This window comes from Branchiostoma floridae, chromosome 13 (genome assembly GCF_000003815.2).
Source record: "Branchiostoma floridae strain S238N-H82 chromosome 13, Bfl_VNyyK, whole genome shotgun sequence".
Taxonomy (NCBI): Eukaryota; Metazoa; Chordata; class Leptocardii; order Amphioxiformes; family Branchiostomatidae; genus Branchiostoma; species Branchiostoma floridae.
The window spans coordinates 21,198,600-21,216,131 of NC_049991.1; the positions used below are offsets into that span (position 1 = coordinate 21,198,600).

At 42.5% G+C, this 17,532-nt stretch overlaps 2 protein-coding genes across 2 annotated transcripts in view; one reads left to right on the forward strand and one right to left on the reverse strand.

Annotated features, from left to right (window-relative positions):
• Nucleotides 1-8,766, reverse strand: part of LOC118428657 (cytosolic Fe-S cluster assembly factor nubp1-like) — an 18,601-nt gene extending 9,835 nt beyond the window's left edge. The window contains exons 1-3 of the mRNA XM_035838767.1: nt 8,696-8,766; nt 7,918-8,067; nt 7,070-7,214 (exon numbers count right to left, since the gene is read on the reverse strand). Of these exons, the coding sequence (XP_035694660.1) occupies nt 7,070-7,214; nt 7,918-8,067; nt 8,696-8,766 (366 nt within the window). The remainder of the gene's footprint in view (nt 1-7,069; nt 7,215-7,917; nt 8,068-8,695) is intronic.
• Nucleotides 8,767-9,804: 1,038 nt separating this feature from the next.
• The window catches only part of LOC118429176 (tektin-3-like), a gene marked incomplete in the record, with an annotated part of 19,528 nt that continues 11,800 nt past the window's right edge, over nt 9,805-17,532 (forward strand). Inside the window, 3 exon segments of the mRNA XM_035839620.1 lie at nt 9,805-9,923; nt 15,259-15,443; nt 17,189-17,356. Coding sequence (XP_035695513.1) covers nt 9,806-9,923; nt 15,259-15,443; nt 17,189-17,356 — 471 coding nt within the window.

Consider the following 17,532-nt stretch of genomic DNA (forward strand, 5'->3'; position numbering starts at 1 on the left):
GTAACTTGTGCGAGTTTAAACCATTTTTTATTAGTTTAAACTGAACCCTTTTGGCCACCGTGACACTGAAACAGTTGTGGGTCTACCCTTCTTCACTTTCAAGGGCAAAGATTTAATATTTTTTAAATGTGAAAAATTTCAAATAAAACAAGCTGCTACTAGTAAGGATCTTCTGCTAAGCATATAAACATTCTAAAATGATCAACAATTGTTCAATAGCCTTATTCTTTACTTGCAGTCGCATTTGCACCGTAAAAATAAACGGGTATTAGGTTTACTTCCGGTGCGTTATCATTTGCGACACAAATGATAACAAGAAATGAAAGAGATCGATGTCTTCAGCTTAGCTTGCCACGCGTGCGATGAATATTTTATCATATACTACAATAGAGGATATCCTATTGAAAACCACAATAGGCCGATATCACAGGTGTGGATGTTTGCATAGAGAGAAATTGTCTATGCCGTGAATACAGACATGTGACCTACTTTTTGGTAAAGCGTTTCTTTGCAAAATTGAGATATAATTTTTTCTAGCAATGATTTTGGTAATAATTTTAGATAATGACCAGTATAATGAACTTTCAGCTTATCACACCAGCTTTGTAGTCGTGTACGTTAAACTAGGACAGCATGAAGTAAAACAACTCAAATTAATCCATTTACAACACTGCATATGTGTAGAACTCGAACCACAACTCTCATTTTATCTATTTTACTTTATTCACATTCATGATTCATTTAAAGAGCATAGGACAAAAAGCACATCTGCTTGTGAGTGTTCTGTTTAACTTCTTTGGAGGCAGTGGCTGATGAAAAGTCCCACGTTTTAATGATAAGTGGGTTTTGTGATTTTAACAGGAATTCTACTAGCTGGTGAAAGGTTGGAAATATTGTTTTGATTGTGTCAAAAAGGTTGTTCCTTTCATCCTCTAATGGCGGCAGATACATATAAACGTCTTTCATCTTCCACTGCATCAGCCACACAGTACATACAAATACAATACATGTGCCTGCGGTTTCAGTCTAACGAACAATGCCTGGTGCAGCACCAAGGCTTCTTAAAGATTCATGAGTTCTTTTGTGGAAGGATTAAGTCGTGCCAGAAGATGACAAAAGGAAGATGAATGGAAGACGATACCGGTGGTTCTTTCAGAGCGCGAGCGGCCATCATAGTGTAGGGAGGGTTTTAAAAGTTTTTCTTAAGATTTTGAATTTTGCACATTGCTTCCTGAAGTATTTCTATTTGGTTTTTAGAAAGTGATAAAGAGTAACATCGATGAAGTTTAGACACCCGGTAAATTTTCACTGACGAAAAAAAGATAATAAATGATTTCTGAAACGTCTGACCGTTTGCAAAATCATATCCAGTTGCTTGAGTTACTGCTGTTGTATGTGTATATGACGAAGATTAGATTAAAGGAACAGCAGTTTTCCAAACACTAATTATTATCATCTAAAAATAATTATCATCTTGACGGTCTACAAACTGTGAATGAGATGTGTATATATACCAACAGGCTTGTCATCAGACATGGGTTAGTAGTTCTTTGTCAGGTGACCGTTGCCATGGTAACGTTGTGTACATGACAGTTAGCTGTCATTCCAAGGCCGGGCCTTCAGAAACAACTATACCTGTGCAATCGGTGAGTGGTCGGCTTTTCAAACTTGTGCACACGGACATGTTGTACTCGTTCAAAATCAAAGAGATGAAGTCATAAAAAAAGTACTTGAGACAAATTTTGTTCTTTTGATATCTTTATGACGAACATTATTGGCCATTGTGTAACAGTGGGGGTTACTTTTTAAGTAGTGCCTAATTGCTATGCCAATTGGCTGGTCAGCCGTCTAAAACAGCCGGGGACGAACCCTTTCGGCGTTGCATGGTTTGTGATCTGCATGTCGGCATGTATTTTCTTTTTCCTGTTTGTACTCCTTTCTTACAATTGTAATCTGAAGTGGCGATACTATATGTGAGCACTATTCCTTGTAATGCATTACGCAATTCAGCATCTAGGCTGCCATGTTTTACAAATAGATCATTCTTATTCTCAAATCCGGTGCTCGCGAATATTTATAATGTTGGTATGACACTGATATAGTTAGCCCGTAGGAAGAGAGCCATAAATGCTGCCATAGACAGTGAGATTTGACATCCTGCTACACGGATCTGTGGTTACAGTACTTGTTCTGGTCTGAAAACTGACAGAAACAGTCATAATTCACTCAAATGCTACCAAGACTTAAATAAGTTAACGTGATTCATGAAAAGATGGTTTCTAAGCGAAATAAAGAAAGCTTTCGAAACAAAGTTAACACCCAAAAGAATCACCTCCAAATTTCTTCATCCAAGTCTACTCAAGACTCAACCCCTTGTACATATCCGTTGCCTAGCAACAGCGTCAGATAGGAGGGGTTGTATTGGTAGGGTCGCTATGGCAACGGACGTCGTGACCTGACGTGACAATACTTATATTTTATTGAGGAGGAGAAAACAAAAAATAGACAAGTTCAAAACTAGGTTAGAACTTATATTTCGTTTTTTTTTAAAGTAGCGAAGATAAACTGAGTCTGTATACTTAAAATAAAACTAAACTTACAGCAGCCCCTGTCATGGCATGCCTTCCACGTGTTCCCTTTATATGTTTAACGTGTAAGCCGCCCATATTTCCGGTACAGAAAGGCTTTGTAAAACAAAACATAGATTTGTTTAGTTTTCCCTTCATCCCTACACTAACACAGACGACATTCTACCCATGTGTTTTCAGAACCCAGATCGTACCGCGCCAGTTGGTTCAGGGTTCGCTCCGATGTTGTTCTAAGAGCGCAGGTCTTCATTGTTCTCTAATTATAGGTCAAGAGAAGACATACCTTTCCATAAAGACTGCTCTTAAGATCCCTTAACCCATTTAACCCTTTCTTCTTCCGAGTCATTTGCTTCACCGTGACATGTAGGCGTCCCAATCGTAACAACTTTCCATAGTTCCTTTTTTTCAGACTGATACTGTTTTGGGTGGCAACGTCCGGGGTTTTAAAGGGATACAAAGAGAGTTTGGGTTTTTGTTTTACTGTTTTTATTAGTGTACAGCAATTAGGAAACGTTGTTTTAGACAGGCCTTAGTAGGGATTTAATATACCAGGGTCTTCGTGTTTTTCCTTGGGTTTCTAAAGTAGAACAGTCTAATTTCTTTTACTTTGCTTTAAACCTTATCTTCAGTTCTTTGTTACCGGCAAGTATCTTTCGGTAAACGTTTGCCTAAAACATTTAACAACATTGATAAGCAAGTAGGTATAGATACGTTTGTATGTTCATGAATTTATATTCGTGATTACAATCTCACTCGCTCATCAGGTCCTGTAACCAGGGTGTATGGGGTCGTGGCTGACTGCCGTTTCTAGGCAACGGTGTTCGCGCGTTGTGATAGTGGAGTTTACTCTCGGCTTAACTCTGTCTCATAGGACAGATTTAACTTTATAGATATACTCTATAGACTGTGTATTAAAAACTGCGCTATAGGAGAGAGTTAGATAAAGTATGCGCACAGACTGAGTATGTATCGCCTAATGGTTGACTTCATAGCAAAATATAACTAATTTTCTCTTTAGACATATTTCTCTTTACGTCAACTTTGTACAACGTAACGCTGGTCTTTTTTCTTATGGTCATAATCAAAGACTATAATGTGACGAGAAGGTCATATACTTCCTTTTTATTCATCTATAATTCCTAATAACTTCTTTAGATACAACGACATGTATGGAGCCAATTAAGTAAGAAAAGAAAGTGACTTAGTAAGAAAAGAAATACTCGCAGCGACGACGCTGAAGAAAAGTTCGCTGAAGTGCTCCTTTATTTCAATGCTAAATTCATACTAGTTTGGACTATTGGGAGACGAAATATTCAATTTCAGTACTAGAATAATCGTTCTTTATGTCAAATCATCTCGATGTTCAAACATAGTTAGGCGTGAAATATAAGTTTTAGTACGTGACAATATGTCGAATTATACGTTGCAATACCTCCCGGAAACTCACGGTTGAATCTGCCAGTTGTGGCCATGGGGAAGCCAAAATTTCAATATTTATCCTCAGGACCAAGAAACTTTGCTTCCCATCATATCAATGCTAATCCAAGTCAATTCATCATGCAATTCTAATCAATATAAGAAAACTTGTTCCCGTCGTCATGGAGACTGGCGTTACCATGACTACGCCCGTTGCCAGGTTACAGGCATGTCTGGGAGGGGGGTAGGGTATATAATCAGATGAGTGTTAATAGCTTTACTGAACAAAACGATGTCCCGCGGCAAACAATGCAAACATACTCAGCTCTGTAACTGTATTTGCCGAATGGTTCCGTCTCTACGCTATGTCCACACAGTCGGCGCGGAATTAAATCATATTTATTATCGCCTTTTCGGGATGGAATTACGCGAACACAGAGGGACATTGTTTGCGGAAGGGTATCGGTAAGGAGTGGGTGTACAGGCGGTATTGTTGTGGGGTTATTAATGTGGGAAAGTGCACCTTGTAGGCCGCCCCCTACCTGTGTAATCAGTAGGACTAATCTGTAGTATCGTTTACACATGGGAACTGACACACAGGGGTGGACTGCGAATCTTACAACACACTTTAAGAAAACTTATAAAAAATACAGTCATGTGCACGATTATGGGTATATTGATATGCACTTTTATTTGTTCCCTCAAACGGCCCTGGTTTGAATAAAGGGACATTGGTTTGGGCGTTTTGTAGACCAATCTACAGTATCGCCTGAACATGGGAACTAGCACACGCCGAGCTACACTGTGAACCTAAGCCTTCATCTCCAAGCCGCTCCGATTGTTTTTGACTCATAGCATGAAGCTGTCAGAAAATAATTGAATTTATCATCCCAACATCTTCTTGGAGATATGCACGCGGTAAAAAAGCGTCGTAAGAGGGAGGATGAAGACGAGGAAAAAGGTAGTTGCAACAACTTACTACATTTATGTAATAGGCTTTAACAAAGCTGGAAAGCGTTTTCCTTGGATAAATGGAACAGTACTGCAAATACATAAAGATATTTTAATTTCATCTCTTATTTCATTCAAGGTAGAAAGTATATGTTTTCCATATAACTATTGTAGTTCCTAAAAATATATAGTACCAACTATACAGTATGGTAGAAATAATACCAAAAACATAATATCATTTAGATATCTCTTAAGATCACATTCGTTTCGAACTAAAGTTTCCCTCTTTGCACGGGTATAGGAAAAGTATAAGATGAACATGTTTTAGCCTTCCTTATGTCGTATTGCAAACATATCCTCGTCGTTTGTTAGCGTAAATACCTTTATCACTTTAATATAGTATTTTATTGTTATAAAGTTACCTACAGTCGCTGTGTGTACCCACCGCGCGGGGTACCGGTGTTGGTGAATTCCGAGTGAATTGTTTAGGTAAACAGTTTATAGCGACCATAAGCGGACCCAGTGCTGGGGTTATGGTTGTGGCACTTCGGAAGGTACACAGCGGAATATGATTTGTGCTCTGTGTGTAAACAAGCTTTTTTTTGGCCTGCCGTATCTGCTGTAATACCAGTCTGCAGGCCTATCGGTTCAGTGGTGTAATTGAGAAGACTTTACATATACATGTATACCCGGTGGGTTAAGTACAGGTCACAACAAGAGAATAGTATCAGATACATGTACTAGTATATACGTACTCTAAAGATAGCACAGGAATTATGTTCTACTACATTCTGTAAATGAATTTGACTTCTCCTTGCTTCTGTGTGTTGGTGAAAATTTTAGAGCAGATATGTAATCACATGTTTGTCTTAACTCATTAGAAATATGAATCTGCCTGTATTACTTATGTGTATGAAGTAGGGAAACATAGATTGTAACCATCTATAATATAGCAAAGTTTGTTGCAAATTCTTGCCCGTGGGCTAATTGCAGGTAACATGAGATATTAAAAAAAACAATATCAAAGGTGTCTACTCTAGTCTAAAACTAGTAAAAAACTATAAAGTTCCTCTCTCTTTCAAAAATGTTAATGTTTTATACCCGCGAGAAACCTGACCTGAAAAGGTCCCCCGATTATCACCTGTTTTACTGCGGGAGTTTGTCCGCCATGAGCGTATTACCCCTACTTACCGCTGAATTCTACTATGCATGATCCCTCCCGCAGGAAGGCCTGGTTGAGGCTATTGTTTCTGGCAAATTGTACAATCCTTAACATTTCAGAAGGCCTGGAAAAGGCTACTATTTGTGCCGAACTCTACTCTCCGTACCCCCTTAGGATGTTTTTGGTGGACGTCAAGGAGGTTTCATACAGGGAAATGCTAACATTTGTGCCGAATTGTAATATCAATACCCCATAGGAAGGCCTGGTGCAGGCTATCTGTGAGCCGAATTCTGATTTCCATGATTCCTCATTCAGGAAGGCCTTGCACTGGCTACTAGTACTATTTCTGCCGAGTTTTACAACCCAAAATCCCTCTGTAAGCCAAGGATTTTATCCTCGGTAAGGGCTGGTGTAGCAAAGACGGGAGGTTGTTACAGTATACTAGTAACGCACAGGTCCGAGTTTAGCTCAGGTAGGTTTTTATTTGTGCCAAATTCTACTCTCCATAACCGCTAGGAAGCCCCTGTGGAGGCTCTAGTGTAGGTTAACGCTGTTACAGTAACGCACGGGTCCGAGTTTAGCTCAGGTAGGTTTTTATTTGTGCCAAATTCTACTCTCCATAACCGCTAGGAAGCCCCTGTGGAGGCTCTAGTGTAGGTTAACGCTGTTACAGTAACGCACGGGTCCGAGTATAGCTAAGGTTGGTTACTATGTACTGTTGTAGGCTATATTATATACTGCTGTAGGCTATACTGCAGGTTAACGTTGCAACAGTAACGCACGAGTCCGAGTTTAGCTAAGGTAGGTTATTTATTATTTGTGCCAAATTCTACTCTCCATAACCCCTAAGAAGCCCCTGTGGAGGCTCTACTGCAGGTTAACGTTGCAACAGTAACGCACGGGTCCGAGTTTACCTCAGCGCGTGGCGGGATATTTGTCTGCCGGCTGTAACCATAGCGACCATTGTGTCGCCATTGTGGCCCGCCCCTTGTTGTTGCACGGCGGAAACCTGACCGGTGAAGTTGGCCCTCCCCGGGGGGTCCCTCCCGCAGGTGGGCTCAGTACAGGTGTGTCTGACTATACACACACCTGTATGGCTGCAGGTAGAGAAGGCATGTTTAACAGCTAAAAGCAAATACATATTAAAAAGTATTATGAATGAGTATGCTTGTGCTTACAGCCTTTATCAAAATTTAGGTAAATTTTCCAGGCATTTCCTATATGCTTCTTCTTCATAAAACGCTATCTCACTACGATATATTACTATGCACTATCTAGATACCATGCCAAGGGGATGTTGCTAGACAAATCATGCAAAAATCATCGAAAAAAAGGAAGGAAAATTGTCTATTGTTTTGCTGGTGACTAAAGTTTACTGTTAGTTGAGGCGATTGTCAGATATGGAGGAGATACTTGTATGTAGTCTCAGTTAGTGTGAGGGTTCTGTCCCTTCTATATATCAACAGGAGTGGTCCCCCCGCCCCCTGTGCGCCTGCGCATTAGGCGCTCCCCAGGTAAGGTAATACCTGTGTCAGGTGTGCCCTGGGCGTCCTTGGTAACGCAGGTGGCAACTGGTGGTAAGGTGTGCTCACCCAGTCCAGCCGGCCCTATTTACGTGTAAACACACCGCGAGGAGAGGAAGTCATTTTCGTACCTTCGGATTCCCAGTCGGTTTACCTGCAGTACCCAGCATCATACAGGTGAGTCAGGTGTGTTAGAAGGTGTGTGGAGTGTTTGTGAGGTTCGTTGTCGTAGAATCGGGCCCGTAAGGTGTTTTTACCTGGCCGCGTTCCGACGCACCTGTTCCGGCTCTCCGAGCACCTGTGTTGTCCTGCCCGCCGTTCCACCCGAGCGAAGGCAAACATTCCCCCCAGCGGACTGTCCCCCGTCCCCGACTCCCAGAGACTACCAAACGCCCCGTAGATACACCAAAGGTCCTCGATCGCACTTCTGTACATCCAAACAACCACCGGTTGTGTTTTCCTGTACAAGCTAGTCGCCACTCCGAGGGGAGAATAGACTCGGAAGCGCCTGGCAACACAGGTAGGTTCTGGCGACAGGCTGGCTAAGCCAACACGGCGGCGGTGTATGTAGCTCGTGTTTGCGCTGTTTTGTGGCGCTAGCTAAGCACTCTGAACACGACTGAAAGCCCAGACACGATTTATAGGATTGTGTGGAATAGAGGAGAGACTTATCCCCCCACTCTAAGTGGACAATCCGGACCCACTTGTGGGGGAATCACTAGTGGCCTGTTGTCTATGTGACACGCTGTCCGACCAATATGTCAATCACGTTCTGAACATGTTCTCCTGACAGGAAACACTCCCGATCAAACCGTTTTTCTTACGCTTGATTTTACTCATTCATTTGTTTGGCTGAACAGCGAGTCTACCTTGGTCCACGAGTCTGTCATTTATTTGTTTGATATGAGGACAAGCAGGCGAGCCAATGTTTGGTGTTATACCGGTGCTAAGGATACCATATACATGTTTAGTTTAACCTGTAAAATAGTGGTCTAACTCTACCTTATAGTGTAAAAGAAAGAGACAAGCTGGTTTCCCTACTTCACTACTCTAACAGGTGTCCGTATTTGCCCAGTTCGGGGCTGGTGATTTCTGTATCGCCAGGGAAACAGTACGGGGCCGCCATGTTGTCCATGTAGCATGCAATCTGTAGCGCGTGTTTCCAGACCAATTAACCTCCACAGACGTTTCTCAACAGGGGGAAGAAAAGTCTCCTAACCCCGGCTTTTGTCGTTGACTTTAGAGTGATTTGGAAGGGTAGTATTAGTCTAGTCCGGCGGCCTAAGTAACCATTATGTGTGTGTTTAGAAAATAAGCAGCAACTATGGACGCTCCAGTGATTTTCTGTCCAAGATGAGGTGTTTGAACACGACTATGAAAATACTCTCGACAGCTTCACCAACTCATCCTGAAAATTGGTCTCTCACATGCTTTCTATGCCCCCAAACTCCCCTATACTTTAACCCCACCTGTGACATCCATTGCCGCTTAACCATGGCGCAAATTGACCGTGAAATTGCCCACAGCTCAAGCGTAGACTTGGTCTCGGTGTGAAACGTTTTGTGATGTTTCGTTCCAAACGGTTAAGGTTTTCCCATGAAATCTCAGTCCCACGGAGCATTAGGAGGGAGTTTCCCCGTCTGTACAGTTTGTCATGTCATTGGAATCCCCGGGTACGATGTAGAATTGACGTTTATTATGTACGCTGTAACGTTGGGAACGCAGAGCCCCAAGAGCGAACCGACTCTTCGTGTGAACATACTAGTAATTATACGGCAGACAATCAATCATATCCCCGTAAAATATAGAGCAAAAAAGCATCGTTAGACGACTAAAATAATGTGTTTGGGCAATAGAAATAGGCATGATAACGAGAAACCAAGCAAGAGAGAAAGAGAGATCGCTTTTTCAGATTGTAGCCCTGGTAACAAACCTGTACCCGAAAAAATTTTTGTAACTTCCCTCGCCGTGGGTTTTTAAATTGGGGGGGAAACCCGGAAAAAATTCCTTGGCTGGAAAAATCATTAGGATCCCTTTGGCCCCGTCACAGCGGAGGGGTTTTAGGGGGGGTTTTTTGGGGGGGGTAAAGGGAAACATGAGGGGGACCCCCCCCCCCCCCCCCCCCCATGACTGACTGTTATTGTAACCTTGGAGCGGCTACAAACATGTCAATACACCATGACATCGCCGCCCCCGGGACTCGGCGTCATTCGCACCCGGCGCGTACCGCTGTCTTACGGTTCATACTTCGGGATACAACTTACAACTCTGCAGTTCTCATTGGTAGGTCTGCTTTTTCCGTTCTTTTGGTCAAATTTTGGGGATAACTTGTAATAATGTTTTTCAAAAATCTTCACCAGTTGTCTTAAGCCGTGTAACGTATAACTTGCTCCACCGGTTACAAATTTGCTAGAGGGTAATTCTTTTGGTATAATCTATCAGATAAAATGAAACAAAGTTTTCGTCTGGATATTTTAACTCACCTTTGCCAGCGTGTTTACCGTGTTAGTTAGCGGCCACTCTTGCGGTCGAGAGGCCTGAAGTCTGAACTGAAGTTTGCAGTTCTTATTACCGTGAAGAGGGCTTCAGACATTCGAGATGAATGGAACACGCCCCGGCACGTGTTTTAGAATGTCGATGTGTATCTAAAATATGGCAAAAAATGGAATTGCTAACATCAGGCTATCATTGGTAAGGATTTTAGGCTAGCTATTGCTAGTTAACGCTTTATGAATCTGAGTGACTACACCGTTCCCCGGCACTTCGCCAAACATGTACTGATTTCCTGTACCCGTTCAAAAGTTCGTGACCTAGCAAACTCTACAGCTATCTTATCACAGGTGTTCTGCTGTAAGTCCCGCCTGTAGTTGACTCGGCGTCGCTCTTGTGTGAGTAACCCTCACTTATTTGTTCCGTCTTACAGAATAAATCGCACCCAGGAAACGGGCAGGTTACATTTCCGAAAGGGCCGGTATTGCCAGTCAGTATGCCCGGCTGTAACGCTAGCCGCAGATTCGCCGCGCTACATTCCGCTTCTGGTCGGTTTGCAGTGAAAAGTCTGTCGCGTTTTATCGTTTGTAAAAGCATCTGAAGTGCGTGTACTTAGCTGGGAATCACAGGAAGGTCGGCAGTACTTACACACGTACAACACGGCTGCTGATATGATAAGGTTTAGTTCTTCAGGGGGGTTGGGTTTGTGTTTAACCCTAAAGTCACGAGCGAGCTGGTGTTAAACCCTACCACAGGCACGTTTTCTCGAGTTTGGTTAAAGATTGGTGTGCTGAATCTGTAAATGGAGGCAGGTTTTCGCGGGTTTGAGCCAAGCCGTAGTCTGTATTATGTTTACAAGTCACGTTTCTGAGACGCTGTTCTATTACGATAGAACAAAGGCCCCACTGGTATCGGTGGCGACTGGCGACAAAACAAATGTTGCCAACCAAGCGGGCCGGACATATATAGAACTCCCGGCCCGTATTCCTAGATACTAACACAACAATGGCTTCTATAGACGCCTCTCGTACCCCGTGTTTTATATATGGGTTTCACCGGCTTTAAAATCAGACGAACAAACAAATTCGATACAGGGCTTTCTTTCTAGAGTTACCGACATATAAGAACAACCAACAACACACCGCGTAACAACGGTGCCGGAATATGCTATTATTGTGATTTGATGGGCTATGATGGCTTTACAATGTAGTTATGAATTATTTCTAACCGTTTCTCATATTTTATTCATGGCCTCAAACAAATCTGAACATTGACAGATATAACCGTGTTGTGTGCGCTCGGGCGAGGACACGAACAATAAAGACTCTGATCGAACTGTTTGTATATAAACACTTCAGTGAGTATCTATTGTACAAAAAGACGATTATGGATACAGTAAACATCTTTTAAGAAGAATCTAGCCTCATTTTCTGCAAATTGATCTATTCAAAAGTGATTTTTATAGCGCTTTATCGCACGGTAACTCGGCCTGGGTCGCGGCGTGGTGGTTTGTGTACAGACGTCGCCATGGAAACACAGCTGATCGTTTCGAACAAGATGGCTGCCGAGGGGAATTTTATGAGTTGTAAAATGCTGAAGGTCAAATGAAAATTGACCCACGTTAAGCATATAGAGAAACCATAAAATAACTTTCATTGATTAACAAGATAAATCTTAACAACATAAACCGATAAGTACAAGTAAACAATAAGCTTTTCTGTTTTTATCGCCCATTTTTATTGGCCGGTGTGGTGAGTTTTCACAGCCAAGATGGCGGTGTGTTCGCCTGTCACCGGGTCGTCATAGTGACAGATTATCGCTCTTATCTCCGCACAGTTTACAGTATGTACAGGGCAGACATTACGCTTTCCAGTGTTTACAGGGCAGACATTATGCTTTACGGTGTTTACAGGCCACACGTTAAGTATCGGCGGCAGATTTATCTATGGACGCATACTAATCGGGTCGTGACGTCTTGGCTCAAGGGTTTATTTGATAGCGAGCTGCTATGTTTGGTCAGGAGAGGGCTGATAGGGGATAATTAATTACTGATGACAATTATTCACTATCTGTTATCTACATTCCTGACGTGCTGGACGGTAGTTCTCTAATTTAGAAACTGAATATAGAGGGAAGTTTATAAGGTTTTGTGGTTGTCGACTGGTTACATGATACGAGTTACAAACTTAAAGACCTGAAAGTCACAGAACAGTTCGGTTTCCCCCTCCTAATATCCGCTTATTTATATATCGTATAACTATAAGCAAGGCCTAGCACAAATAAAGTCAGGTAAAGTTACATCAAAGAGAGACTTAGTACCGGCTTTTGAGTGTGCAAGGTTTAGCGTGTAACATTGCCCATTCCGTCATTTAATTTTCTTGATCATCAATTATGTTTTGAGCTCCATCATTTGCGTTAAAATTGGCTGTATGGTCGAATACATTTGCCAAAACTTTCAAAAGGCTGTGCAGACAAAACAGACAGGATAAAAGGCCGTACTTTCGAAACTTCAAAGCGTTCAGATATCTCTTGAACGAGGTTTGAAACGATGTGATCTTTACGAAATAATCGTAAATGTTGCATACGAGTCCGTAGTGAGTCTGTTACAACGTTACTTTTGTTTAGTATAATAATAGTAAGATGTCTGACACGTTGTCCCGACTACCGGGGTACGGGTTGTAAACCATATTCACGAATCCGGCCTGTCCCAACAAAGGGGGGACTTTGCTCGCTTTGAGAGTTAATAGAAAATTCGGGTTTGTTATTGTTGCCCACCCAAACATCGGCTTATGGTCCGTTCTGTCCCTGACGACGTCTCGAGTGGTCTGTATTGGCAACAAGGCGGAATTCAACGACTTCCTATGCAAACATAAGAATTGTCGCACACTTGAGATATCAAGGGAAAATTTTATGCAAAATCCATAACTTTGAAGCTTTGCGAAGTTTTTATTAACAGTATCATGGACTAGAACTAGACTAGAACTAAAAGTGAGCTAAAGTATATTGAATCATAGTCATAAGAAACAACATGGCAAACTTTTGCCGACCCAAGCGACCAGCCTATCCCCAGGGCACGAAACTCACTTTTCCCGTCTTGTCATTTCTAAGAAGAGCCCGTCGACTCAGACAAACCAAGGAGGTTGTTATATCTTGTAAAGACTATAAATTACAAATCACATTAGCTTGCCGGAGTAACAGCTTATATTCTTCAAATTTTTACGTAAAAAAAGTCTTATTTCTTCCTATCGACTAAAATTTGGAATCAAAACGCCCTTTCCTCCTGTGTAGAGATGGCGTTGCTGCCCCTACGGGCGATGAGGCTATGGGACCGGTGAGGTGAGGTGAGAGATACCATCTGATCACTGAGAGGCGTGGTTGTCTCATTAACCCGATGATTATCACCTTCCATAGACAACACCCTCTCTGTGCTCATTGCCTCCCACTCTGCGTGCTTTGTAGATATAATAACCCACTCTGCCTGTATGACGTGCGGACAGCCGAAGTGGATAAATACATCATTATTTGGGCCAACACTTCTGGGTCTTCAGGACAACTGATCTCTTGGGTTGACAAGGCAAGAATCCCCACCTCTACATGGTGACAATCCTTTCTTGGATGTCCGTCACGGACGATGGTGGTAACAACGGAAATCATACAAATCTCGGAATGCTAGCTAGTAGCTATAATTATAAGGAAGTATGTGGCTTCTTTAGTTTGTAACCCAAAGCGTAGCAAATTAGGCTAAGCCGCTAATTAGAGGATTTTATGTAATTAGAACACGCAGATCTAGGGACAGACAAAATAAACAGCCTGCCCTTTTTTCCATTTTTCCAAACATTTTATCTACAAACATAACTTTGCTGCAATTCTTCATTCCTGCTCTCTTCCCATAACTCAAACGAACTCCATGATATTTTAACAAACAGAAACAGTGTGTTTAAATAGACAAATTGACTATGTAGGTATAATAGATCGGAGTTGGACAGCATCACCATTGGCAACACAATAACATTACTATATGATCATTGGCCAATGCATTACGTCATCACGGAAAGTTGCCATAGCAACGTCACGTGCATCTTATAGTATAAAGAAATACCGTACGGTATTGCTACACACTTGCGTCTCGTTATTAATACTACTAGTATATTACGCTTAAAGATTAGTCACAGTAAGGAGGTTAAAGAGTCTATTTTACGCTGCGGCCTTATTTGAAATCATAAGATAGTATCCAAGAATAGTGTTTATAACTTCGTAATCAAAGTCGTCCACGAAGCTGTGAATTTATATTTTACTAGTTGTAATTTTGTAAGGACCAGAAAGCTTAATTGAAGGGACTATCCTGAACGTTTATATATATATAACATAACTAAATGAAAAGAAGACTTTTATTTCATGAGACAAAGGACTTTATTACGGTACAGCCATACCACCACCAATCTTTGAGCCGGTTTCTTTTAACAATAACCCGCGCGGAGCTTGGTTTGTCCCTAATCCTGACTACACGCCGTTGCCATGACGCGCAGACGATACTTATGTATCCATAAGCCGTTACCATGGACACCAATGGAGCAAAATATCCCCAACACCTGAGCCCACATGAAAAACTGAACTGGCAGCTTATTTTGGATTGTTAGTGTTTTTGGCGTTTTATTTTTGGTTTGCCTTTTCGTAAGAAATATTATAAGATAAAACTGGTCTACCATCATTTCCCTCTATCGCGTTGTTTGTTTATTAGTTATTATGTTTGTTGTCATCAGCTTAAGGCACGATGGAATATTATCATTCCTGCATCATCTCCACCTCGTGCTATTTGTTCATTTATTAAGTCTGTTGCTTTGTTTTTGTTGTTGTTAGGTCAAGACACAACGGAACACAATGTACTACGGTTAACCATCAATCCGATTTTGTGTTTTGTTTGTTTGATTTTAGAATCTATTGTTATTTGTTGTTGTCAGGTCATGGTACGATGAAATACTTTCACCGTCAGTCCTACCTCTTTTATTTGTTTGTTTGTTAGCTAAACCTGTTGTTTTTGTTGTTGTCAGTTCAAGGTACGATGAAATGCTTTCACCTCGTGTTGTTTGTTTGTTTGTTTGTTAAACTTGTTGTTGTTTGTTGTTGTCAGGTCGAGGCACGATGGAATACTACGGCTCCACCATCACCTCCACCTACACGCGGCCCCGAGTGGGGGACGGTACCCGCTTCCTGCCGCACATCTCCACCATGGCGGCCTCCTACAAGTCTCACACCGGCCCGCACGTCATCTCTCACTCCCTCAGCCTGCCATGGAGGCCGAGCACGTACTACAAGGTAAGGACACCTACCTACACACACCAGACTCTCTCTAACTCTAACCCTACAAGTCTCACACCGGCCCGCACGTCATCTCTCACTCCCTCAGTCTGCCATGGAGGCCCAGCACGTACTACAAGGTAAGCACACCTACCTACACACACCAGACTCTCTAACTCTAACTTTAACTCTAACTTTAGCTCTAGCTCTAGCTCTAGCTCTAGCTCTAGCTCTAGCTCTAGCTCTAGCTCTAGCTCTAACTCTAGTTCTAACTATAAATCTAACTCTAGCTCGCTCTAGCTCTAAATCTAACTCTTGCTCTAGCTCTAGCTCTAGCTCTAGCTCATTCATTCATTCATTCATTCATCTCTTAACCCATCTTGTCGATGACAGTGTGCCTACTACAACCATTTCTTAAGAATGTAAGAATATATAACGTTTGACCATGTACAGTAACATCTCCTTGGTGGTCCTTCCGTTATTGTATCAAAGTCAGCCATGCCGTTGACAGTTCTGGCTCGAGCGTGACCTTGATGAAAGTCGACTGAACGACTCGCTCATAGTTTCTCGTGGGAACGTTTTGAATGAAACAGGCCCGCTGGTATGGTATGAGTTGTTACCGGATGTCCTGCCATTGCTCACTCAGTTGGATCACGCTGGTGCAGTCCGGTGACGCCCCAGGCACTAGCCTGATACTAACTAGTAGTATAATTGTACTTAGGTTGAACTATTCTGGCAAGGCACAATATCACACAAAAGTAAAATACCACACAGAATTCACTCTCATTGAGTCTGCCGTTTGGTACCAGACATTTTGGCGACGCCTGAGGTGCTAGCCCAACAGTCTACCATTGAAAAGCGGAGGTTGAACCGTTGTGCCCTGTCGCGGTTTCAGGTCGCCTCTGCGCGGCCCCAGCTGCAGCCCATGACCGCTACTAGTCTTCCCGAGAAACAGGCTTGCTGCTGCTCGTGCGACGGTTCGTGTTGCGTCAAAAAGAACACGACCACTGAGATCGTCAAGAGCCTGTTCCCGGTATATCACACATGATGTGCATCTCGCACCGCTGTCGGCACGGCACGTGCACCGTGGAGCTGGTAGCAGGCACCGCCGCTTACATTGTACAAAACGCACTTTGAATTTTTTTATACTACGGGATTCGCCTTGGTTTTTTTCATTGTTGAGCGCGTCTTTGGATTTTTTTGGGAGCAAAACGATGCACTAGTGCTTTCAGGCAATTTTGGTGGCTTCCCGTAGACCTTGTTTTCATTTGCAAAAGAGACCACGGGGATAGTGTCCATTTTAGTTTTTAAAGTTAGTCGGAAGAATGGGTTATAAGCTCATGTTCCATGTGTCCTGTGTTGTGACGTTTTGTGTGTAGATATGAGTTGTTCCACAGCAGTTTGGTTGGTGTCAGACGCTTTTAAAATAAGGCTTTGCATGGAGAGTGTCGACCTGGAAGTTTTATTTGCAAATGGCAACAACGCTACGCACTGCTTTCAATGTCATTTTGTCTTAATGTGCTGAAGGGGTATGAAGAAGATTGTGCTAGTAGATGGGGAATGTATTCAGTACCCGAATGTTCTCTTCAAGATTTAAAAAAAAACGCCCAGCTGGCGGACTATGGGATGTAGTTTACTCTGTCCATCTCACATCGATTACACATCTCATACTATTCCCTCTGTTCAATTTCTACTATCAGCCTGGTATTCCCCCTGTTCATAATGTAGATATGCTGACGTTTGTATGTCTGTTTCCTCCGCAGGTGTCCCAGACGCACCCCACCCTGCAGCCGCTCAGTAAGAGCCTGCCCGAGAACGTCCGACTGGAGGGGATCGGCACCTACAAGCTGACCAGCTCTCTGCCGGCCGCACGATCAGCTCTCTTCACACGGTAGGTTCACAGAGAACGGTTCCTCACAAACTCACAACACATCTGACACAAGGATACTAAAGTCTGCAGCAGGTCGCTCTATTCTCTCAAGGATACGATATAACTGTCGCTCTCTAGATGACAGCTATCTTTCACTTTGGATATATATGCATGACTATGGACATGAGGTTAAGACTGGAAAGATTCCGACCATACGATGTCCACCTAATCTTACAT